Raw genomic sequence first — 27,188 nt, 5'->3', positions numbered from 1 at the left:
CAAGTGTCTGTACAGCCAAATATGTTTGCATTTTTTGAACTTTAATCTCCAGTCAAGCCTCTCCAGCTACTATCCGTAATGCATGGCTAATCAGAAATGTGCATCATGGCCTCAGCCTGCTCAGGCCTGTTTCTATTCATTACAGATTAACGTTGTTAGGAAAGTAAACAGCAACTCACACATTCTACTGGAAAACTGCTGAGGCGTTCTCATAGCCTGCAAAAACTTGCTTCACACTTTTTGTCTGCTCATGTCATGTTAGCCGATAGTATTGCTGACAGCAGGGGTTTGGCTCACTTCTGTACAGTACAGGTAGAGTCATGAAAAGCAGAATCTTACACCTCTCAGAGGGAGTGTTAACCTGTGATGCCCTACAGCAGTAACACTAGTTCTCAGAAGCCCAGGCTGCAACTCCATTGGAAGTAAATGATAAAGAAAAAAGTGCCATACAAAGAAAAAGTTCCTTGTTGCCATCATGAGGGAAATTAAAGTTATTAAAAAGAATTACTAAAACCTGTGTAAAACAAAAAACAAATGGACAAAAAGGATTTACAGGCTGTGCAGTTTACAGCCCTTGTCTCAAGAACGAGTCATTTTAGGAACAATAAGGGTCTTTTTTTTAATCTTCTGTTGATGAGTGTCACAGCTTCAGGAAAGATGCTGTTCCATAGTCTGTCGTGGTATTGTATAGTGCTTTTCTAGTAGTTTGAGCACCCAAACATGTAGCATTCTCTGTATGATGTCAGTGTGTGCCCCTTTACTATGCTTTTAAAACAACTTGAGCCCTCCTAGACTTCTGCACCCACGCACTGCAAATCTGAGGCCATGAAAGTCTGTGGAAGTTCTTTCCTTAGGCTTCGGGGTGGAGATAGGGATCAGGCCAGACTGTCCTGGAAAAATGCTTCACTTGACATTTTCTGTCAATTTTTGTACACAAGATAATGCAAGAATGCTCCAGGAAAATTCTTTGCAATTTGACACAAATGCCAACTTTGACTCAAGGATGAATAGATTCAGTTTTGGTGACCAGTCCAGCTTGTTCAGATACATTTAGATCATCTGTTGGATGATCTAAATATATCTGTATCTCACATATGCCTTGTGTCTCACCTATTTGTTCTGAATCACACACCCTGTGGTGTGTGCAGACTGCCATACACTTTGTGTAAAGCATGGAGGTGGAATGGCAGGATGAAGTTGTTTGACCACTGTTTTACCATTGGAGTTGGACAGCCTCCACGTGTGCTTATGAGGAGCTCCCCATGTAGGGCCTTTCTCAAACCCTTCCCTTATTACTCATACTCCGGCATGGAATGAACTCTGCCTGATGTCATGAAGCTATGTCTGTTATGTCCAATCCATTTTATGGTGGTGTCCTGTATATCTAGCTTCTGAATCAAACAAGAAAATTTTAGAGGGCAGAAAAAGTGACTTGTTGTACAAACTCTGATCTTATTTCACGGTCAAATATAACAGAATAGTTGACACACCAGGAGCCTTATTTTTTTTCTCCATGTATTTCCATGATACTACTTTTTTTAAACTTATAGATGCTGATAACACAGAGCTCTGTTTGTTTTTTTATTTTTTTTACAATCCATTTGTACACATACAACAAGAGTTGCTGGTCTGATGGTGTCTTAAAGATCTTCTATTCAACCAGACTATTTTGGCTCAAATATGGTTTTTGTGACCTGAACTTTCTGACCAGATTCCACCACATGTGTGGGTTTTTTTTGCCCTTGGGTGGGTCACATTAACCCTCATTAGGGGTAATTTCATTCACTGGTTAATGATCTCAGCCTTGATGCTCTGTTGGGACTGGAGTGTCTGTTGCCTTGGTAACAGTCTCAGCGGTCATGGCTGTGTCAGATGGATGGTGCTGTGGGAGCAGCAGACGTTACAGAACGCTGGCCGCCCTCCCAGACAAACTTTAGGAGGTTAATTCCACATCAGAAGCGTTCTTTAAAAGCTTTCTGTGGCTGCCTGCTGGTGGTGTCATGGTTAAGGCCTCCACCTCAGCTACCACAGACACATCTGTCTGTCTACAGACACATCACCACTTTGTATCACAGCAAAATTCTCATGCTTCAGCAGGTAAGCAACAGAAAAATTGGTCCTGTTTCTCGCCTGATGTAGAAGACATAAAATAATTGATTTGTTCAGCAGTTCATTCGATTTATAACACATAGTGAGTTAATTATAGGACACAGATTGTCACTTGACTCATCCTGGTGAACTGAGCAACAACTTCAGGCACGCCTAATTTGTCCTGGCATTTAACCAGATTCTAGAGCCCCACAGCACTGACCGCACTGGAACTATTGGAGAGAATCAGACATCAGAAATCCTCACTTTCTTGAATGAGCCACAATATAATCTAAGAGGGACTTGATTATTGTGATTAGTATTTTTCATTTGTGAGCTTGGTTAGTTTTGTCTGCCTCTCCTCTGGATCCCATTTGCTCCTGGCTCAAAGCCAGAAAGAACACCACACCAGTTTTCCGTTTTACCATTTAACTCCTATTTAGTCTGGACCCAAAGTCACAGAGTTCTTTTTTATCTCTTCTTTACTTTTTCAGGATAAAAAAAAAAACTTTCCACACAATTGTTTAAAGTACAAAATGCTGTACAAAACTCATTTTTAGGAATTTTGCTGAAATTTGAGTTGTCATTTAATATAGTTTAAGCTTTAAATGTATTTGATCATGTTTTACCTGCATTTTTCTTTTAAAATATTGCTATATAAATTCAGTAGCAAGAGCAGTGAATCACTTGATATATTTTTTGTTAGTCTTCTATCAAATGCTTCAATTTGTTAACCTCTACTGTTCACCTTCATTAATTACAGGTTCAGCTGCAGGATTATTTTTGTGGACCTGTCTTATCAGAGGATGTAGCATTGTCTAAAAATAAAGCCCCCTCGGGTGCGCTCTTTGTCTGTTTACCAACAACAGTGGGCCTCTTTAACCACCTGTTTCCTTCCAATGAAGTACTTTTACTCTGCTGTCCTTTTAAAGTGTCTACACCACATGTCCTTTTCCTCCTCCTCCTACTCTTCCCGCCTAACACTCAGAGCATGACTGTGACCACTCATGGTCCCGTCTGGACGAAATCATCTGCCTGTAACCAAAAAAGTCCTGCTGCTTTTCTTCATGGTTATTTCACCTCACACTGTATCTCAAAGGGATGTAAATAATGTCTGTTACCAAGGGAACAGTTGCATTTTAGTCATTTTAGTTCACTTTCCATTAGTAAGCAGTGATGTCACTTTATCTGTAAGATCTTAATAATCCCTCTGGTCTGATCTTCACTCAAATCTCCCCTTTAAGTCAGCTCTGAAACATTGAATTACACATAATCCATGTCTGCTTCTCAAAATGCTTCAGTTAAACTTAGCATAGTTGTAATGACTGATGTATTTTGCAATTGCCTGAGAAACCTGTATCCTTGGAGAGTGTAGATTCCCATAGGTAACAGCTTCATGTTTCCTTAAAGCAACATAAAAACTGAATTTATTTACACGATTGATTAGAGAAACAAAATATTTGGCGGGACCTGAGAAGAGTGGTTACATGAGATGACTCTTCATGCAGACAGCTCATTCCACCTGATAACACAGTCTGAAGGCTGATCGCTCCTCCACAGTCAGGCCATGTGGGATCTGTTGTGTTTCAGATAGTGGAGCATGAACACACAGTGAGCCATTAGTGGTCAGCTCTGCCAGGCCTTCAGGGTACTTAATGTGTTCTGGAAATCATCACGCCCAATGAAACTACTTCCTGCTTCTTTGTTCTGCAGGAAGAGCTTAGAAACAAATAGCTGCCCTGCTACTGATGCTGTTGACATCTACAAACCTTTCACCCGACCGCTCACTGTGCACTAGAGCCCTGTGCAAGGCACAATCCTGCTGGTTTTCTGACCATTAATGCTCAATCCTTCAGTGCCCATCATCCATTACAGCCTGCACCAGCACAAATTATGATAATTCATGTCACAAACACTGTATTCAGTTAAGGATAATTATTTATGATTATAATAATGTTTTCATCTAAATTAAGTAGTACACATGGTAGATACCTTTTTCACCTGTTATATCAATGCCTTCTCCTGTAATGAAAGAGGGACATTTCAAACAGTTCAAGCAACACTCATCCTTATCATGCACTACAGCTCTAGACCGTCTCCACACATGTGGATGAAGGGTGGAGCCGCTGACGGTTCCAGACAGTTTAACCCCCTAACTAAAGTAATGATTATGTCATTTTCTGATTTTATTTACAGATCATCAATTTTAAGTCAGAGGTGGCTTTTCTACCTTCCTGATCACTGGAAAGTTTGTGCATGACATGTCAGCATTACTGTCCCCATCTGTTCTGAGCAGACAGTTTTTTTTCCTGAGTTTGATATCTGTTAACTGCTACATAAAGCAAGTGTTATAGCTTTGCAAAAGCAAGCACTCTTGCTTTATGTTGACGTGGTTTACATCTTTGAGAAGAACAGATTATCTAAAATCATTTAATGGCTGCTGGTAGCAGGCCCCATTAAGCCATTAAGAATTCCACATGAGTTTCAGCCAGGCTTTTCTCTCAAGGATAGTAGTTCTATGAGTTTCCACTGACGCCACTCATGTTGACGATATATTCCATCATTTATTTTCATTGGAAAGCACTTAAGGTAAAAGCATTGGCCAAAACTTCTCTTAGTGCATCTTTTCAGCCTCTTTGTTCTTTTTGGACTTTCTAATGCTGGGCTGGTCATTGTTTCTGAGCTGCTTCTTGTCTCTGTGGAGGGAGATATTACAGACGGCTGACGGTGTTTATGAGTGTGTGTCATTATGAGAGGGAAGTCTGATAACAGTTTGCAGTGGCAGCAGTAAGGAGATGAATCATGGTGACTCTGAGAGGCTATCTTACTGCAGCGGAGTCCTTTTTAAATGCTGGGAAAGTGAAGTGTGTCCTTCCTTTTTGTCTGTGACGTAAGCTCTCATAGTTCAGCAGGGTTAATGACCGACTGACATCAGGCCTAAACTCACCTAAACATGTATTTAAGCTGCCAAGTAGATATTTAAACTGTAACTGGACCTTGGTTTCATTACAGTGTGGCTTTCCAAGTAGGCTAACCTGTCAGGCACCGCTGAAATGTTTGCAGCAATTGGCAGAGAGGGGGAGTGGGGTGAATTTACAGTAACCTTCATCGATTTCTCTTTCAGAGAAAGTGGGCACTGATAAGACATGCTATCTAGAACTAAAACAAATACTGAAAACATCCAGGTCAGCCTGATGAGGGACTATTAAGGGATGATTTACGCTCTACTGCTGTGAAAACACAAAATGACACCACAGTCTCTAAAATATACCTCAAGTTCTCTAAATATACTTATAAATAAAGAAGTCCTTTGCAGACAGTTAGCACAGATTTTTGAACCTGAATTTGTGCACGTTTCCTTAAACATTTGTTACTTTATATTTAATTGGAGGATTTGCAGTCAGCCTGTATAAGGGTCATTCAGTCATGCATCCTGTCCAGCGGGTCAGTGAAGTAGAGGGCACAAAGTGCGCAAAAATTGAACTATTGTTTGGTCTGTGCTCGACCACACATTGCCCTGTCTCCACTCCCTTCGTGTTGGAGTGCACTTTCATATGTGCACAATCTGCTACTGTATATGCCAGGCTGCACTGGCTATACTGTTAGTCAGTATATTAAAGTGATTAAAAATCCATATATATATATATATATATATATATATATATATATTTTAGCCTTTTTGTATGACAGGCCACTGTGTTATGAACCAACATGCTAATTTTCAGTCAAATAAAACATCCTAAAGTTTATAAAATTAAGATTTAAAATCATGAAAAATTAGGCAGTAAATCTCCTCTTGGATGGTGTGGGCATGTCTGTTGAACTAGCTGAAGCCACGCCCACTCAGGAGATATATTATCATCTCAAACTCTTCTGATCAAAGTGCAGCTGCCTGGCTCTGTGCCAGAGCAGAGACAGAAGTTGGGGCTTAAATGTTCTGTTTTCTGGTACAAATCCCTCTGTTGTGATGCATTTAATGTAGCTGATAGATCTGGGGTATTTACCTCATAATGAACAAAAACACAGCATTTAGCTGGCTGTTAACTTTAAATAAAGGCAGTAATATCAGCTAACAACAGATGAACAGCTTGGTGATTTTATGTCATTGTAGCGTTAAGGGAGGGGCGGGGTAATTTCCCATCAACACTGGTGATGACATGAGCTCCTATATTTGCCCTGCTCAAATACAGCTTCAATTTTCTAATGGTTGCAATTTAAAAATTCAACCACATGTAGATCTCAGTGTTTTCAGATGTGTACCTTATTCCAACATATCCGGTGTGTTAAGACACAAAGTTTGGATTTCACTTTACAGGGATTTTTAACAGAACATATCTGAACCAGGAAGCTTTATTATACCAGCTTTAGTTCTATTCATCAGAATTAGCTCAGGTCTCAATGAACAGAGCCAAACAGATCTCTAGTAAGCTTAGTGTAGAGTAACAATGTCTGGCCAATTAATCTCTGTAATGAGGCCAAAGAAACCAGTTTACTGTGATATTTAACACACAGAGAAGCAACTTGATATTAGGAAAATCAGATTTATTTCTTTCAGAGTGGTAGAAAGTGTGTCAAAGTGTTTTCAACCATTTTCCATCAATTTCTAAACCATTATGATTTCTATCAATTCCTATCAATAGCCTTTTAATCAAGTTAAACTAATACATTAGTAGTGTTTCACATTGCATTGCATAACAACAGAAAGTTTTTGACTGTTTGGTGTTTTCTCAGTTAATTCACGTCAGTAAAAATTGCAACACTAAGAATCTTAAAGATGTTTAACAAATTTTTTTTCAGTGTACAATCAGAAACTAGTTCTCATTAGGATATTATGCCAATAGTTACAGTTAATTCTGATATGGGCGGTTGAATCCACACATAGAGTAGATGTTGCTGCAGGAAGCCACATGTCAGTTTACAGTTCAGGTAAATAAACAAATGACCATGATGTCCTTTGTATTTGTGTCCAGAGTTCACTAGGGCTGGGTATTGTTATGAACACAAAGCAATAAAAATACAGTGCATCTCCATTCAAAAGTCCTTATCTGATGAATGGAGGTAATTATTGAAATGGATCAGCCTATACAGTTTCTGACTGTAAGTCTGTAGTAAGTGCACTTAATACACTTCACTTCATTTCATTTAACATTTTCTTTTGATAAATCTGTGTCTGTGAGTCTTTGGCACTTTGTATTTATTTTTATATCAAAATCACCCAGTCTGAAACAAACACCTACCCAGGATAGTTGCAACTAGCATACAACTAGCTAATCAGAAACTCAGCTGCCTTCTACATGACATGTTGACCACTCTCTCAATCGCCGTCTCTCCTCACCTTGCTGGTGCTGAGACTATAGCAGCTGTGAGGCAGACCTATGCTGCTAGTTTTAAGCTTTTATGGATGTGTATTGATCAGCTGCCGGTGTTCAGTCTAGGTAGAGCAGACACTTTGCAGTGACTACTCTTGGCATGTATGTGCTAGTAATGTTTATGTTTCTGTCTGCTACTTTAAGTGAAAGATTAAAGTATAAATATTTCACAAATAGGTCAAAGAAAACTTTCAAAAAATAAACAAATAAATGCAGAGAACATCACTGTTCACTTTCTGGAAAAGCATGAAATTTTGATAAATGGGCAATCCAATTTTTAATGCCCAGTGTGTGGTTTTAGTAGTCTACAAAGGATTTACAGTTGAATTTGGTAAAACTACAAGACCTTTTGCCTTTTTTGCAACAAAAGAGATTACATGATTATCCCAGTAGGTTAAACAGATTTAAAGTCAGGCTGATCAACAAGTCTTATGACAAGAAAAACAGCAGCTGATAAATTGTGTAATTTAATTGCCAAGTGTAACTAATGCTAGCAGCACTACCACCAACAGCCTTGGTCTTTCTTACAGGTAAACATCCACATCCTTGTACTGGATGTGGTGATGCATTGCTAGAGTTGATGTACCAGTTTAACCTGAAAGCCTAAATACAATTTTAATCCAATTTTCTAGATCAAAATAGTTTCAGATGTGTTGCTTCATCAAGATGCTGTCTGCTCATTGTTCTTATTTACATTCAGGTGTTAGAGCCAGAGGAGAATTAGCCAGAGCTGTAACCAGTCTGTGGCCACAGCCCTGTCTAGTGGCCTTTGAGCAGCATTGAGTGCCAGCATATATGTTACATAAATGACACATTTGTTTGATTAGTAATTCTTGTGCCAACTAATGAGGAATATGGTGTGTAACTGTTCAGTCAACTTAACATGCATGCTCCCTAGTAAGTAGTTTTACACAGCATGATCTGTGTGTGATTTAGTAACAGTGCTGTTCTTTTTTTCTTGCAGGACGTCATAGTCGGCTTCCTCTACAGCACCCTGATCCTGTTCTTCTCCCTGCCAGTGTTGGACACCATTGACAGCTTCAACCTAAACTGCCGCTACGCCCCGCTCATCATCATCTCCATCACCCTGGGCCTCGGCCTCTTCTCCTTCACCCTGGACACCTGGAGCACATCTCGCAGCGACACTGCTCAGATCCTAGGTGTGGGTGCCGGCATCGCTTTGGCCTCTCATGTCAACCACCTACTGGGTCTAATGTCTGACCCGACTCCAGAGCAGCTCCCTTTCGCTATGCCTGCCTTCAGCGCCAGTCTGGTGGGTGTAGCCTTGTTGCGGCTCTTTTTGGGTGTGCTGGTTCTCATGACAACACGGGCGCTGATGAAGGCAGTCACCATCCCGCTGGTGTGCTGGGTGTTCAGTGTACCCTGTGATGATGTGAGGAAAGCCAGGCAGCACATGGAGGTGGAGCTACCCTACCGCTACATTGTCTATGGGGCAGTTGGATTTAACGTGTTGTTCCTGGTCCCGTTGCTCTTCAGCTACCTTCAGCTCTCCTGATCAGCTGGTTTTGGATCTGATTTCTCCTCCAGATCCTTTTGAATTAAACCTTATCTTTTGTCTGAATGCTGGCATGGTCTCAGTTTCTCAGCTTCCCTATTTGTTCTGGTTGGGATTAGAAAAATTACCCAGGAGGAGCAGACTGCTTCTTCTGTCTTTGCCCTGAAAACCAGGATAAATGCTAGATTAGCCTAGCCTGTTATCATTCTACCTGTGGTGAGTTATATGGCTCTTTTTTGCTCTTTGGATTGATAAATGAAATCAGGAGAAACCTTGTTATGCAAGGACATGCTTTGATAGAGCCAAACTTCTACTCCTCCTTTACCAGCTTCACATAAAATGCAAAAAAAAACCTTTTTTAATAGTGGCCTCTGAAAGACTGAAAGTGCCACCGAGCGCTACTGATAAACCTGTGTCTCTGCATTTATGTTTTTGTTCATGTTGGTAAGAGTTCAGACAAAGAACCATGCTAGTTTCTTTTTGGAAGACTGAAATTTGCAGTATTTAAAGGTATCTGATCAGCTGTGTTAAGCGATTATTTTCATCATCCATTAACTTGATGAGTTTGTTACATCAGGAAATGTCAGATGTTCTATACAGTCCAAAATCCAAAGATAGTATTTATGGCAGAGTTAACATGGCACAAAAAATGATCATAAACGGATCCAGAATTCTTCCTTCTGACACTTTATTGTTGACTTGAATGATTAATTTGTTATTTAAGCTCACATTCAGTGTTAAAACATTGTGTGGTTCTTTGTCAGGAATCTTCTTGATATCAATTTATGATCTCCGTTCTTCTCACATCTCAGAGCAATACGATTTTTATGGTTTTAAACTTTGGTATTCCTGTGATAAAGGTCATGGATGGGAAGTAAGAGAGTTTTCTTTTGCGCTTAGAACCCCTGTGGAGTAGAAATCCCTGTGATTTACAGCTCCTAAACTCTGTTATCGGCTCTCAGGAATCAGATCATTTTGATGGGTCTGATTACAAATGCATTTCCAAAAGGGCTCTCCCACTCTGTCTGCTCTGTTTACTTTACCTGTCTTTTATTCAGACAAATGTCTGTCTGTTCCCTGCTCTGAGATTGATTGTTTTTCCTGCAAGGAAGCAATGACTTGGCACATACTTTAAGATACAGAGACAAGGAAGGAACCATTTTGTTTGGGAAATGTAGAGAATGGATTTAAAAAGGTTTTTTTTAAATGTCTGTAAGGTTGCCAGGATGACAGAAGTCTGTCTTCTTGGTGCAGCATTTTTTTTTAAAACACTGTAAACTGGCTTCCTGTTAGAGCTGATCTTGATGGCACTTGTCCACGTCCTGCGAGGATAGTTACACCTGCACGTGCCAGCAGGAGGCTGCAGAGATAACGCTGCTCTCAGGAGGGAAGACGCATGGAGAGACAGAGCGAGGTAAAAAGATAAGGGGGAGAGGATGATGACACAGCTCAGGCAAAAAAGAAACAAAAAACAATGCTAATTTTTAACACTTAAATAGTTTTGCCTGGGATTAAAGAAAGACATGGTAAATATATAAAAAGTTTAAATTTATGGAAAAGTTATGTTTTTATGGCTCTTTTTTCAATTGAAAATCTACACAAAGCACGTTAAAATTGGGAGAAAATGTGATTTGATAGGATGTAGTGAAAAGATGAAGGCCACCAATCTAATGCAGCTCTGATACCTGGATTGGATACTAGTGCTAAATTGATGACCTATTCACCTTATTCCCAGCTCCCATGATACTTTGTGTGAAATATTGTAGGTGCTACTTCCTGTCCTTTTTTTCTGAATGATACTCTGACTACAACTGAGATGCTAGTCCTGATTATTAGAGCAATTTAGGGATTAAAATATGTAAACATCATCTCTTAAGTCACTAACTAGTCCCTCTTGAAAAGTGTGAACTATATTAATATCCATGATTTAAGTTAACTCTTCAGTTCGGTCAATCTCAAGTTCTGTATTGAAAATAAATAATAAATATTTTTTACAAGATTCACATCTTTGATGCATTCAGACAGTGACCAGCTTGTTTAAAACACAGCTATTAAAGACATATTTAACTTTGTCCCATTATTATTACCACAAATAGAGCAACAGGTACTAGGCGATTTAACAGAAGCAGTACTCACTACATTGAAGATTTATTCCTTTCAAAAATACCTGCCGTTGACGCTAAATCACTTTAGTAAGCGGTCGGAAAATGCATTTTTGCTATTACCATTATTGTACTGGAAGTTCCACCCACATCCGTAGCTACAGTAGCCAACCCAGGAATAAGGTGGATACTTGTCACTGTGATGATCAGATTGGAATCCTTACTTTGTAACTCCTTAACTTTAATACATACCACTCTAATATTATCACTCACCTTCTGCTGTCACAGTGAACCTTTTGCTGAGCTGCTCTGTATGTGCAAAGCAGCTGAAGCTGTGAGACTCATATTGCAAGCATAGTCTCTTTCCAAATGTCATGCACTTAGGTAAGCTAAGAAAGCAAACAGAGTCACTGGTATGTGATCTGTTGAATTTTTTTAGTCTGAAGCACTGCACAGCTCCAGGTATCTGCGCTGAAGCTTTGCTAATAGATGTTCTCAAGCATTCTTTTAGAGTTCAGGCAGAGAAATATTTACATAATAAAAACTGTAACACTGCACTTCTGTCAATCGATCACCTGGGTGGTTCCCCTGCCTTTGTTATGCAGCCGACCAAGTTAGCAGACTTTATTTTTGTTTTGTCAGTTGTCTTAAACATGTCGTCAAACCATCACTAGATGTGCATATATCCAGACTGCTTAGCCTTTGTTTTTAGCTTCCCCTAACCATATTGGCTCTGCCTGGTAAATTGCACTGGCCAAAGAACTTAGGGCTGTGACGTAGCATAAGAACTGCATAGAACCAAGCAAGAAAGATCATCCTCAAGGATCAACCCCTTATCACAGATTAACTACTTAGCGTAGTCTGAATCGGACCATTGTCTCACACAGAGATCAGACTGGCACATCTAGTTTATAGGTGTCATTAATTTAGCTCCCCATCCAGACTTAATCACTTTTCCCCCCCAAAGAATACTGTGCTGAAAAATCTTAAATGCTCATGTTATACTCATATAACATTAGAGGCCATGTACCTTGCTTTTATGAGTCCTGCTAAGTCAGAAGTTTAAAGATTGAGCTTCAAAAGTTGGAATCTTGATTGTGATGATTATGGCTTCTACACCACCGCATTTGAACAAATTCATACACTTACAAAACCCAGTTTCCAAATGTCATATTGCTTTACTTCTGTTGAAAGTTGAAGTATCAGAGCAGACTCAAAAAGTGGGATAGTAATGTAGCTTCTGATGTGAACCCGCTTAACCTGAGAACAAGATTTACCCTTCTACAACAAAACACGAGTCATTTTCTTTACTAACAAGATCAAATTCAGATGTTTTGTATACTACAACAGCTCAACAAAACAGTGCAGATCTGTCCGAATAATTTGTTTAATTTAAACTAGGCTTTGGCTAAAATAACAAAAAGACCTCCCAGTGTGGCTGTGGACTCCCTCCTTCCCTCCTCCTGTCGTCTTCCTGCACTGAGTCACAGTAGTGACTGAATCGGTGAGACCACTAAAAACCACCTGAACCTTGAGTGTAGATTTATTGATTTATGTTTCCCACTGTGCCTGCTTCTATTTTATGAAGAGGTGATTGTTTCTTCTCTGGTTCTCTTCAAGTGTATTACATCACCTCTGAAACATTCAACTTTTTGGGGGAAAAGAAAAACATTTCTGCACATTGTTGTATTTTCTGGAATGAAAACATTTTCTATGACTGGGTTGTTGTGTTCAGGACGTCCTGTAAAAGCTCAAGGACAATATGACCAAGTGGTATTATTTTTGGCTCCAACACTCGTCTGTAAGAGCGGACATTCGGCAGAATGTTATTCAGAAATGTGAATGACATGTCTCAGGCATAGACTACGCCCCTCGAGGCAATAATGACTAAACATCTGGACAGCAACCTGATGTTTCATCACACATTCCTGCAGCAGTTGTGGGTAAGGTGCCTTGCTCGAGGGCTGTCTGTTTAACCAGCTGGCGAGGCGTTCAGGTGGCGCTGCCTTCTGCTGGTGAGCTTTCTCCTCTGAACTGATCAACAATGTCAAAAACAAACATTTCAGGCTTTTTTTGATTTTTCTTAGCTGTAAACAGAGTGTAAAAAGCTTACCTGTTGTATGTTGTTGATGTAAATGGTACTGTGTCCTAATGTAAATGCACTGCTCCCAGAATGCACTGTGCCCCCCTAAGCTGAGTAGAAAAGGTGAAGTTGGTCCTAAAAGTTAATCTGTAATGTTACTTTTACTGAAGAAAAGCTCCTTTTACTTTTAAACCACCCCAGCAGCTAATATTCCCTTTGATTATTGCTTTATAAGTTTATTTTTATTAACCTAATTCTTGTCTTTTATTGGTTACAACAACAGCATGCAGACCAAGCTGTAAACCCACAGGGCCTGGTTGTTTAAAAGGTTCAGTCCAGATGATAATGATCTGGATTTGTTTAGTCACTTTTTTCTACCCAGGATCACTTTTATCAACCTGATCCAGATCCAAATTTATAAAGAGTACCAAATCCAGACTAAAGGGAATTTCACAGGCATACTGTGTCCACAAGGAGAACCAAAATCCACCCAACCCTAAGGAACATTTTGGTTTCTTTTACAGTTTTATGTACTTGATATCATTGCTTATTGGTGAATATTTTATGAGGACAAAATCCCACATTGTTTACAACCCAGATTTTAATCCCATCTGTTTTGCCACTCAAGCAGTTTGCAATACTCATTAACAAAAAAGTTCAACAAGATGTACTGACGGCAGTTACATGCCCAAGCGAAGGATATGAATGTCGGCCAGTAAAAGTAAAGTGCCTCAAAAAGAAGAGCTGGGGTGGTATTTAGCCTTGACCTTGTACCTCCAAAAAATCTGATCTGATTTGTATGAAGGTGAAAGAAAATGCCTCAAAGTGTTCTTGAAACGTTGTTCATGTGCAAGGAATGAACATGAAACCCCAAAACTATGAGCTTGGAATTCCAACCTCCAAAATCAAATCAGTACACTCTTGAGTCAGAGTGGACATTTGTGCAGTTTTCTAGAAAAATCCCTGAATTGACTCTTGAGATATTGTGCTGAATAGGGATGCACGGTATAATAGGCACAATATGATATGAACATCTCTGCTGATATTTACAACAGATAGTTTGGTTATAAGAATCGGCCTTTATCAGCTGTTGGCCTATGAACATGTAATGAAATTATAGGCTAGACCAACAGACCTACATCAGCTGAAGTCTTTCTCCTTATTTATTACTATTCCTTACACTTTAAAATGTGTTTTAAGGACTAAAATGCGTTCAGTTGTTTATCCTCAAACCTTAAGTTTTGTGTTTTAAGGACTGAAGTTTAAGGTCTAAAATGATATCAGTATTGGCTAAAATTAATTTGTAAATATCTGCAAAAATCCCATATCATGCATGCCTTGTGTTTGATAAATTGCTCAAACAGATGGAAGGACACTAACTATGGATGTGGAAGCATCAGAATATCTTAAAATATCAACCTCTGTATAAAAAGGCTGCTTTAACTGACAAAGGTGGGATTTTACCCCCCCCCCCCCAGTCCAGATCAAATCCAGTAAGATCAGAAAAATCCTTTATGGATGAACAGAAAATGAAGGTTTTATTCAAATTAATGAACAGAATTGGATTCCCTCAATTTATTCAAAAATCATTCTTCTTGAATTTTTTAACAACCTGATTTCAGGATTTAATCCTGTCTTTAATCCTGCCACAATATTTTTGAACATTGGGCCCGGGTCTCTTCACTTTATTAAACAGATTTAAATCTACCTATGCTCATATATAATTAAACTGAAGACCAGCCTGTGTGTTTGTCAGGCTGGGATTGTCTGTGTAGAAGAGGATGGGTATTCTGGCCCCATCCTGTCTTCTTTCACTTCCCATGGCTTTGCTTCAGCACAAGCATATTTTCTGTTGTAGTGTTTTTCTTTGTTCTTTGTCTGAGTCTGAATGTGATTTCCTTTCTGTAGCAGTCAAACAGGAAGTTTGTCCTGTGTCTCTTTTGATTATTGACACATCATCAAAAAATAATCTCACTCTTGTGAAATCTGTGGTGGAGTCATGTGCAGGCTAAATGTCTATAAATTCCACTAAGTTTCAGTAGAAGAAAAGCATTTTTTCATCAGTTAAAAACAGGCTGAAAATGATTTTTTTTCATGTCTGCAAAGTATGAAGGGAAAAGAAAAATGAATGGTTATTTGGTTTTGAACAGTATGTGTAGAATCACTGTTAAAACCTTACCCCTTTGTTAAAAACACACAGCACATACTTTAAGATAAAATATTTCCTTATATTGTTCTGCAGTGACTCTTATAGTATCAGTACATCGGTGAGAAACAGCAGGAGCTTTAAGTGTTTAAACATCTGTTAGTGGTGGATCTTACATTCCAGCAGGAGAAGGTTTCCTCTGCAGATGGAAAAACGATCAGAGTAATGAACTTGGTAAACAAGATCAAACCAAACTTCCTGAATCTGATTACAACCTGTTTATTAAAGTTTACCTGTGTGTGTCTACCTAAATGGTTCCCAAATAATACAGGGACATAATTATCAGCTTAAATGCTCAGGTGTGGCACATTTGCCATCCACTGTAATTATGTGTCTGCAAAAAGCCTGCAAACATTAACACCTGCCAACAAACGTAACAAAAATCTGCAGTTTTTATCATAATAATCTCTCAAATGTGATAAATTTCCCACAAATGTTTTAGAAGTTGCCTAATGAAAATGTAATAAGATTCCCACAAACGTAAATTTTCAGGACGTTTCTGGACTTGTAAAAGTTGTATTAATTTCCCACAAATTTGATATGAACATGAAAACTTAAGTGTTGTTGGCCATTGTTTGTTAGAGCCATGAATCTTAGCGGAGTGTCAAAACAGTGCTCTGAGGAAATCAAACAACATACAGAAATACTGTTCACCACTGCACTTAAAATGTGTTTTTAGTCTCAGTGTTTGAACCCTGTAGGCTTTAGACACAGAAACTTTCTTTGATACCGAGAGCCAGTGCAGCCTTAGCCTGCTAATGTTTTTGTCAGCTCTCTATGAACAGTAGAATAACTTAGATTTGGATTAGATGAACCCCCTCTTAGGGCTCACTTCAAGAATCACCTGGATTTTGCAGAATTTTCCAAAATTGATGTCAGTCCTCTTCTCATTCAAAAATGTGGTACTAAGATTCATGGCTCTGCAAGGGTTTTTAAGTCTCTGGAAAAGGTTCCTGTTTCATGGCGAAACAAAAAATCCATATCTAGCAGGGTGAACAGTATTTCCATACGCTGTTTATAAATTTCTCAAAGTGCTGTTCTGACTCATTTAATCCAGTCTGCTAAGATTTATGGCTCAAGTGTTTTAAGCTGGAAAAACTGCTTCCTGTTTCATGGCGAACACAACAAAATGGCCCTATCTGGCTATGTGAACAGTATTTCCTCACTTAGTTTATAATTTTCTCAAAGTGCTGTTCTGACTCATCTAATCCACTCTGCTAAGATCCATGGCTCTACCAGTGTTTTAAGATGGGGAAAAAAAAAACTACTTCCTGTTTCATGGCGACCCATTCTGACTCATTTGCTAAGATTTATGGCTCTAACACTGTTTTAAGACGGAAAAATCTACTTCCTGCTTCATGGTGAACAAAAAATTGCTTTGACGACTTTTTTGATGTGACTTGAGCTTAAGCTGACTTCATCCCACTGGCAGTTGTAAAAAGGCTACAAAAACAACAATGGTCACAACTTAAATTTTTCATGTTGACGTTACACTTGTGGGAGGTTAATACAATTTTGAGACAGTAGTTTTACCTCCCCATAAACGTAACAAATCCCCAAATGGCAACTGCTGTTTGTGGGATATTTATTATGTTTGTGGGACTATTACATTAAAAGCTGCAGATTTGTACTGGAGTTGTGGGCAGTCATTACATTTGCAGATGTTACAAGCTCTGAAAGAAATAATTTTGGCAGTGTTGAATCCTCTGATTAGATTTTAATTTCCAAAAAAAATTGCAAATTTTCTTATCCAGAAATAAGGTACAGTCCTGTTCCAAAATTTTATCTCATAATTTGATGAAACACTTACAAAATGTGTTAATTTTAAAAGGTTGTTAGTTGGAAAATTGGGAGTTTGGTTGTTTTGCTAATCTGTGTAGAATCACCAGTTATCTGAAAATCCTTTCCTTTCATAGTCACATGATCTTTCATTTGGAGGATCTTGAATTTACAACTTCAAAGTAAAACACTTTTTCTGCCCAAAAATTAAAGGACTTCAAATCCCTATTCTATATAAAGAGTTTCCACATTTTGTTTGAATATTTTGTTTTCAATTCTTATATTTGTATCTTGAAATCCTAAATCCTTCAATTACAGTGTTGTAATTTCCCTTAAATGTATTTGTTTTTAAACCAAAATTTTGCAATAATATCCACTATGAAAACACTGGAAATGGAAGAAATTAATGAGTTGTGTTTTTATTAGTTATGCAAGAAGAAATTTAAATATTTATGTAGCACCTCTTACCCAAATGTCTTCTTAATTCACAAGAATATCAGGGAATTTTTTACATAGATGTGTAACTGTAACTGTAAAAAATAAAGATAGGAACTTCTAGAAGTGTAATGTTTCAACTCTTTTGTGGCCCCTAAAAATATGAACATATTTGAAGTATTTTCTGTCTTTAAAAAAACTGCATCTCAGAGACTTTTATATTTCAAAACTCTCTTTTTTTCACCAAATGTAAAGTTAAATGTGTAGCCTGTAGCTCAGTTGGCTGCTCCACGTGTCCCTCGAGTGCCTTTTTTTCTCATTCAGGAAAAAGATGTTATGATTCATGTGGGAACTATGGCCCTCATTTTGTTTTTATTCTTTATTTTCTCCTGTTGTGTTGCCTTTTGCACTTTTTCGCTGCATTTATGTGAGGGAAGCTGGAAGAGCTTTTCCATGATGAGTGATTTTAAAACAAGCTTTTAGTTTCCCACACTGCTGCTTGCTTCTTATGCCTTCACTCAAACATGAGTCACTGTAATTTATGTCTGCTCACACTAAATTCAACAGTATTTCATTTTCACCTTTGGTCAGATTTTTTTTCTTTTCTGGCTGTCTGCATGGGGAAAGTGTGTTTATGACTCACAGACTTTTGAATGAATCAAAATAAAACACTGACATCTGACTGGTTCAAGTTCTCACTACAGTTTTTATTTTAAGAAGTTATGATCAGAAAACGTTCAAGGACACTTCATTTTCATGTCACTGACAGTAACCATTTTTGTTTCAGATTGTTATTTTGGAATTAATCACTTCACATTTCCCCATATTCAACTAAAACACATCACGCTTCTTAGTCATGTCCTGGTGTGATACATGGGATCATCAGTTGACATTTTATGCATATTCACAGTATTTTTTATGTATATGATCACAGATTGTCTGATTTGATTCAAAATGAGAATGTTTCTGTCTGATTGTGTGAAATTAACTGAATTAAAAATGATGATGAAATAAAGGTTTGACTGCTCTTTTTTTGGATTTAACAGCAGATGTAACTGACTGCATTACCATACCATTAGTAACATATGAGCAATAGCATACTAAGCTCCATCCATTTTCTTCTACTCATCCAGGGCCGGGTCATGGTGCCAGCAGGCTAAGCAGCTTGACCTCGACATCCCTCTACCCACTAACATTTTACAGCACCTCTCAAGGGATCCTGGGGCATTCCCATGCAAGATGGGATATGTAATCCCTCCACTGAGCTCTGGGTTAGCACTGAGGTCTCTTCCCAGTTGGACCTGCCCAGAAGACCTCCACAGGGAGGTGACAAGGGGGCATCCCAAGATACTCAAACTCCTTTACTTTAGCTAGACAGACAATGCGCTGTTTTCCAGCAGAGAAGCATGGCCTCAGACTTCAAGGCGCTGACACTCATCCGTACAACTTAACATTCAGTTTCAAACTTCCCCAGAGCCAGCTAGAGATCACTAGCTGAAATAGCAAACACAACCACAACATCTGCAAAAAGCAGAGGTGTAATTCTGAGGTCCCTAACCCTGAAACCACCCCCCTCCCAGGTGGAGGCCAACATACACCAGTCACTGTGCTGAGAATGCGGCCACACCTCTCACTCTGGTCATTCAAGGGCTTAGGCCTAAATCCTGTCACTAACGACCCTAGGACCCCATATGCCCACTTGAGCCCCCTGAGGTAAATGAATGTAAGCCTTCCCCAAGTCCATAACATTTAGACTGAACTAGCAACATCCATGGCTCGCCCAAGAAGCCCTGCGAGGATTAAGAGTGGGTCCACTGTGCCACGGCCAGGATGGAGTCAGCATTGTGCCCAGTAGTTTTGGCTTCCCTGTGCCAAATCCTGTTGGAAAAAGGAAATCAGAATCTCCATAAAGCTTCTCAGTAGATGGAAGCATGGAGTGCTCCAAACATCCTGGTCTCACAGTGGACCAACAGCAGCAAATGACAAGGCCATGAGCTCAGGCTAGTAGTCATGTAGCTACATGCTTTATGTTTTTTTTTTTTGTTTTTTTTTGACGAGGGCATAATGGGAGAACTGAAAGACCTCTGAACCATCTGTGACCAACATGCAGCTGCATATATTTATAAAAACATAAATCAGACGTCAAAGAAACAATCTGGAAAAGCTCATGACGACATTAAACTTATTTCAATAGTCTCTTCTGGGCGCTGATCCTGAGTAAAACCTGGCTAACCTCTCATAATGTGTTGCAGAGTACATGTTACGGTTCTTGTGGCTTATCTGTTCAAATGAAATCATGAGGATATTTTACATGTCTCTTCTGTGTTTTTGTTTCTGCTCCTGCAGAGCTGCTCTTCATGGACAGATGGTGATGTGGTGATGTGGTGTGTCACAGAATGAACAGTTTTCCACATGCTCAGCCAGAGCTGCCCGACTGCAGCAGAGGAGACATGCTGCAGCTGTTGGCCTGAACATTACAGACATTTCTTTGTTGTTTCTTCCATCTCTTCTTCTTGTCTGCCCTGTTGGCATGTCTGGAGACGTTAAGGAGCACAAGACAGAAGTTTAACTTCTGTAAATGTTTGAGTCACAGGTAAAGATGAAAACACCTGCTGATGGGACCATTCCAAAGGAAACGGCTGTGAGAGAACAAAATAAGCAGGAAAATGCAATAAAGCATGGCTAAGTCTTTGAATCATTTGTTGTCTTCTGTACATCAAAACTTGTAGATATTACCCTCTAAAGTAGCAAGTAACGGTTTCAGTTTCTTTGTTTGAAGCCAGAGTGATGTTTTCTCACTCCAGCTGCCATGAAAGGCTGAGGATTTAGTTAATTTGTATCTGTGTGACTGAACTGTGCCACCTCAGATTTGGGTCAACTGGAAAGCCTCGGTCCTGACAGTTTTTAATCCTTATTTACACAAAACATTGAAAGCCGCTGCTTCCCCCTGCTGGACAGCCGAGGAGTTACACCCACACTCAACTCTCAAGCACACATAAATGTTCTCAGAAAGAGAGAACCGGAATAAAATGATATTTTTTTAACCTTTTTGACAGCCGATAAAATAAATAAATTTGGCAGGAGGGGCACGCTCGTGTGTTCTCTACATTTGTTTAACACAGAGTATATCGCAAACGTTAAGAGTATTTCAGCGTTTCCTCCGGACATGTAAAATAGCAGATTGATGAAATCATTTTTAAAAAGCAAAATAATGCCGATAATTTTTCGTTAAATTATTTTGTTGCATAAATATACCTAATTATTGTTTTCCTAACAGGCGGAACGGATAAAACGCGGACACTTTCGTCGAATAAGAGTTCCTACACGGCTGTAAATAATGTGACACACAGCATACTACTTTCTCCATGCGTGTTTGGATTTAGCAAAACAAATTTGAAGATGTTTCAATGCTAATTTTATATTATATCGGTAATGTTAAGACGGTTCTTCCGTCAGAGTGTATCGTGATGTTTTATCCAACATGGCGGCGGACGTTTCGAGGTTAACGGTCGGTTTCTGTTGATTTCTGGACGTTTTTGTCAAGCAGGTGGGATGAAATACACCACAAATAAGGCATAATAACACGGTTTAGCAACACATAACTGAAAAACACGTTTGCATGGTAGCTGTTACACAATTTGACTATAAGAAGAGGGTTGTATTTTTGCATTGAAAAGAATTTCCTTTTAGAATTAAGGACTAATAACCATATTAAAGACTAATATGCAGTGTCTGGGGCATAGTTTGGCCAATACATTCAGCACGTATCTTGTGGTAGAACCCAACAACGTATGAATTTATATACAAGAAGATTTGGAAATACTGGGCGAAAACATGATTATTTTATATCCATATTAAATATTTTTGAGGCATGATGATGTCGATGTGATTTACAATTAATATTTACAGGTGCATCTACAAAAATTCTGAAATTCATATAAAAGGTAATTTCCCCCCGCGGTTTACTTGAGAAAGTTAAATTCTGGATTAATCTCAAACAAAGTGAAATATTTCAAGACTGTTCTTGTTTTAACCTTGATGATTATGGCTTACAGCTCATGAAAATCTAAATTCCATTCTCAAAATATTAGCATATTGTGGCAAAGTCCAATTTGGAAAGGTTTCCTGGGCCTTTAATCTCTCACTCTGGTTCAATTCAAACGACAACAATCATGGGGAAGACTGCTGACTTGACAGATGCCCAAAGGAAAATCATTGACTCCTTCTACAAGGAGGGTAAGCCACAGAAGGTCACTGCTGAAATGGCAGGCTGTTCTCAGAGTGCTGTGTCGAAGCATTTTCATGGATGTTGACTGGAAGGGGAAAGTGTGGTAAGAAAAAATGCAAAAGCAGCAGGGATGACCCTAGCCTTCAGAGGAATGTCAAACAAAGAAGATTCAAGAATGTAGGGGAGCTTCAGAGATGTGGACTAAAGCTAGAGTCAGTGGATCAAGAGCCGCCACACACAAATGTGTCTGGTAGATGGACTTCAAATGTCGTGTTCCTGGTATAGAGCCACTCCTGAACCACAGATGTCATAAGCGTTTCACCTGGGCGAGAACTGGACTGTTGCTCAGTGGTCCAAAGTCCTATTTTCAGATTAAAGTAGATGGTGTGTTTCATTTGGAAACACACCATCTACTTTCCCAGAGTTTGGAGGAAGATCGGAGAGGCACAGAATCCAGGGTGCTTGAAGGGTGAGGGAAGGTTTCACAGTCAGTGATGGTTGATGGCGATCTGTAAAGCCATAATCATCAACATTTGATCAAAAACAGTCTTGAAATACTTCACCTTTGTATGAGATGAATCTAGAAAACATTTAAATTTCTTTTCTTGAATTAAATCACAGGGAAAAAAATAACTTTGTCATGATAATCTAATTTTTTTTTTGTTAAAAACAACACGACAATTCTAATTTTTTTAAATGCACCTTCATATGTCCCGATGTGTGCACAGTCATGGACAAAGCGAGAGGAAATATTTAACAATAACAACCTTGAACTGAGTCTTGCTTTTACAAATGAGGCAATTATATTTAGCAACAGTTTCTCATAGTTCTTCTTCTTTCTTTATGTTGTGATTTTCATGAGAGGGTTGGGACATTCACCTTTTGTTGTGAAATAGAATGAAAACCTAGTGATGCTCAGGAACAACAACAAAACTGTAAAAGCACTTTAAAACAAAGGCACATATTACAGAACAAAAATAAAATGGGCTGTAATTCATTATTTTAGTGAGATAGCTGGAGGATTGAATGTAGTTAAGGTTCAGAAAAGTCAGACATTTTCTGTCGATGAAATGCAGCTACAGTTGTTTGATTCTTATTGTTTTCATCCTTTTTAGAGTGGTTGAATTGCATCAACCTCAGCCGTCATGGAGGGTTTGGAGGAGAAGCTCAAAAGTCTCTCCATCGTCCGGCGATCTTGCCCGGAAGAGCCCACCTACCTGCTGGATGTTGCCCTGCAACCGGCTGGCCTGCTTGCCGTCTGCTGCTCCAACTTCACCGTCCACCTCCACAACAAGGACACTCTGAACCTGCTGGGAGAGTATCGAGGTCACAGCAAACCTCTTTGTGGGGTTGTTTTCTCCCACAACTCCTCTGACTTCCTCTACTCTGGCTCTGCTGATGGGACAGTTCGGGGTTGGGACATCCGCTGCCCCGGGACAGCAGCTGCCCAGGTGTTTAAAAGTGACCCCTCACACAGCTTCTGCAGCTTTGACCTGAACTGCAGCGACACTCTCTTGAGTGCCGGAACCGAGCAGATTAATGATGAAGACAGCTTCCTGGTTTTCTGGGATGTCAGGAAACCAGGCGCCGGCCTTCTTGGGGTGTATTCTGAGTCGCATAGTGATGATGTCACACAGGTACGGTTTCACCCTCAAGACAAGGACCGGCTTGCATCCGGTTCCACGGATGGCCTTGTGAATGTTTTCGACCTGAGCCGGGGAGCAGAAGAGGAGGCTTTGCTGGCCACCTGTAACAGCGACTCCTCTGCTGGGTCGGTATGTTGGTCCGGGGCCAGCTACACCCAGCTGCTGTGTCTGAGCCATGATGAGGGCCTGCACCTGTGGGACCTGGGTCAGCTGGACACAGAGGAGCCTCTCACTATTTTCAGCACCTCTGATGCCCGCAGTCTGACTCTCCTCACTGATGGCGGAGGCGTGGATTACCTGGTGGGAGGAAGATGGCTGGAGGATGCTCAGAAGTTGCTGGTGGTCGGAGGAATGAACAGCGGGGATCTCCACCTGATGGAGTGTGACGACGGGGGGCTTCGTCTGCTCAGGAGCCTTAAGGGCGGCCATGCCTCCACGGTGCGCTGCTTCTTATGGGACGCTGCAGGGGAGGCTCTGGTCACAGGAGGAGAAGACGCTCAGTTGTTGCTCTGGAAGCCAGGAGGGGTGGAGCTCCCGTCTGGGAAAAGGGAGTCAAAGAAGAGTGAATCAGCTTTGAAACTCAAATCCAGGCCACATAAAAAACATGGCTACCAGAGAGAAAAGAAGGCAGCAGGACAAGACAATGAATGAAATGTCAAAATACTGATCCTGACGACTCTGTCAACAGAAAATCATTGTGATCAATTTGTGATCCTGCACACTGGATAAAACACAAGCAACAGTCATAAAATAAACCATTGCAATATTTAAAAAATTTTATTATTATTGTTAAATTTAAAATAACAACACAGTAGACGATCTGAAGCCCAATTTTAGACCTTTTCCACCAATGATCACCCTATCTGTACAGATAGGGATTGGATTTGAAATCCAAGGGATTGACCTGAAAACATTGTGTACACGCATCTAACAACGATTTAATATATTGTAGCTCAGACTGCATTCTGATGTGGTCTGGGATGCCTTTGTTTATACTGAATTTTTGCATCGACACAACAAATAATGGCACACATCAAAGATCCCCCTGTCAGCTGACATGATCTTTCTGTATTCTGCTTGTAAACGAAAGCATGGCTTTATTTATGTTCATCCAACCTTACTTCTGGTGATGGGAATTAAAGCCCTTTTTAAAGATCCAGATTAATCGTCTCAGCTTAGCCTGGCCACACACTACAGGATTGTAAGCCTGATTTTAGGCCAGATTTGTCTCCCCCAATGATCGCAGGGGTGTCCCCTGAAAGGAGGCACATTACAAACAATTATTTATCAGAATAATCCCCAAGTGTGTGGTGTCAACACAATTATTTTATTGCCCCATATCTTGTAGCCTCAGATACCTTGACTTGCAAATCTCAAACACATTCAATATTTATGAATCTGGATGGTATTTCCACAACAACCAATGAGAGAAAGCAGACCAAGTAGTGTCACAACCAGCCAGACATTACATTCTTACAACGGTTACAAACAAACACAACTGTACCTTCATTAATAATATTATGAGCTTGGCTTCCAAACAGCTCTTCATTTGGTTCCATTTTGCCTTTTTATTTCTATAAAACCTCAACAAAAATTGTAAAAAGGAAACCATCGCTCAAATTGAAACTAGCTGCTGTATTTCACAAAAACATCAGTTCTTTTAACATCACAACTCACAAATAGCATGACACCGTGTCCTCTAAGAACATACTTGTGACCACATGAGAGAGAAAAGCTGCCAAAAAAGCACCGCTAGAGGATTCTTGAATTCAGAAAATTTGAGAGGGCAAACATATGGCATGTTATAGTTTACCATTTTTTTATTTGAAGTATAAAGAAAACCTTTAACCCAGCTTATCAGACAAGATGCACACTTGTTTTTCTCTAATTTGACACTAAACACATTATTATTATTTTGATCAAAGTTGCTTTTTTTGCAATAATTTTCCACATAAGGCTCTCAATTTCCCTCCTCTGAGAATCTTCACAGATCTGTTTCCTGCATGTGATTTTGGCCAATCACAACACAGCATATGAGCAGCAAACTCAGTGATAGACATTAAGAGGGCTCCAGAAATATGTAACTAAAATATCTTAATTGCCCCCTTGTGGCTGGCTGCTGTAAAGGTGATAGGGACTGCTCTCATTGTTAAAAGGCTTAAGTTCCATTATTTTTTTTAACGAAATAATATTTTTACAAGAACATTTTAATTAGACAAAAACTATAAATTTTATTCCAGTTTATTTCAATGTCCAACCCTACAGCATCACTCAAGAAAAAGCTTGCCCTTGTGAAAATGGAGTTTATGACCCCTGCCTTATTTAGTCCATTATTGTGTATTTGGGCTCCTAACTGGAGATTCTGTCTGTTACCACTAATCATTAAATTAGATTACTCAGATCAAATTGTGTCAAAATGCCTACGTCACTGAATGCAAAGATAGCATGGCTGCACCTTTACACCCAGTATTGACCTTTTGCTTTTACAGCCAGTACTAATAAGTGATCTTTTTATCTGTTATTTTCTCTAATTGCGATTGGACTTCAATATGCAGGTTTGGTAGGAAGAGCCTGCAGAAGGTGATCATGGCTACTTTTGGAAGCCAGCTTTTGAGTGTAATCTGTGTGCAGTGTCTTCTGTTTCAGCCTCCATTTTACCATCATTTTAAAGATTGTTTGAAGTTATCCAATTATTTATTAATGTTTGCACAACTTTTAAATGCAGTCTATTACCCAGTCAACTAGGAGTTACATGAAAAGTATTTGAAGTTCTGAGTGAGTTATGATGTCAGTTTATGCAGGAAATTAGACAAAACATAGTTAATTTCAGATGAAGTAGATGTAGACTAATTGCCATTAGTATATGGGGGAAGTTTTAAGCAGCCAAAGGGGCATCTAAAGAAACAAAAACATTGCATATTTCAATTTATATTTTATTTTTGGAAGGTTTATACCTTTGGTAGTTCAGTTTGTGGCCACTGCTGCACATCTTGCAAACTTCCTGTAGCTTGAACTGAAGTATGTTGGTTTCTTAACTGAAATACACAGATTGCTGCAAATGTTTTTGAAGAACAAGTACTGTACATTTGTATGAATATGGCATGAAGCTGAAGTTTCACAGGTGTTTTCCTGTTTAAATAAAGATTAGTTAAACCCTTTGTCAAAACATGCACTGATCTGAGTTGTTTTTATTTTTCACTTTGAATCCAGAAAGCGAACCACATCCTGAAAGTCATCGGAGCCACCCAGCTCAGCGGGATCATGCTGAGAGAGCAGCTACGACTCTCAAATGGCAAAGAGTGGAATAACATGAGTGGCAGTGAACTGTGTGTGACTTAAGGGGAATCCTTCTATGACTGAAAGAAAGTCCTGATCTATTAAAAATGTCAGTATTCTTTCATGATCATGTGAATCCAGCATCTGTCTTTATCAAAGTTTACACCTTGTTCCACTGAAAGGATTTATTTTGATTAAACTGAATGAGTGACTACATTTTTAAATGCATGTCCTGAAAGCTCAGATCCTCTCTAGAAAATATGTTCACACCATTAAGAAATCAACATTTCAGAATACTACTAAAAGCATGGAATTTCTGAGCAGCTGTAGAAAAAACTTGCAGTTAGGTCAACGCCAACTGCCTTACAGAGTCACTGTGATTGGCTAGTTATGTGAGTGGTAACTGGTTTGATTTTTGATTCAGACCTGAGAAGTATTTTTAAAAGAGATGCTGACACAG

At 39.3% G+C, this 27,188-nt stretch overlaps 2 protein-coding genes across 3 annotated transcripts in view; both read left to right on the top strand.

The window, feature by feature from the left end:
• The window catches only part of sgpp1b (sphingosine-1-phosphate phosphatase 1b), a 35,636-nt gene extending 17,070 nt beyond the window's left edge, over positions 1-18,566 (top strand). For both annotated transcript variants that reach the window (XM_041812407.1, XM_041812406.1), the window contains one exon: positions 8,422-18,566. In XM_041812407.1, coding sequence (XP_041668341.1) covers positions 8,422-8,973 — 552 coding nt within the window. In that variant the 3' untranslated portion in view covers positions 8,974-18,566. The remainder of the gene's footprint in view (positions 1-8,421) is intronic.
• A 2,350-nt stretch (positions 18,567-20,916) lies between these two features.
• On the top strand, positions 20,917-26,610 carry wdr89 (WD repeat domain 89). Its single transcript, XM_041813284.1, has 2 exons — positions 20,917-21,125; positions 22,922-26,610. The coding sequence occupies exon 2, from the start codon at positions 22,952-22,954 to the stop codon at positions 24,101-24,103; it is 1,152 nt and encodes a 383-aa protein (XP_041669218.1). The 5' UTR covers positions 20,917-21,125; positions 22,922-22,951; the 3' UTR covers positions 24,104-26,610.
• Positions 26,611-27,188: the final 578 nt, after the last annotated feature.

Source organism: Cheilinus undulatus, linkage group 18 (assembly GCF_018320785.1).
Source record: "Cheilinus undulatus linkage group 18, ASM1832078v1, whole genome shotgun sequence".
In the NCBI taxonomy this organism is placed as follows: domain Eukaryota; kingdom Metazoa; phylum Chordata; class Actinopteri; order Labriformes; family Labridae; genus Cheilinus; species Cheilinus undulatus.
This window is presented reverse-complemented; position numbering and strand designations above follow the sequence as displayed.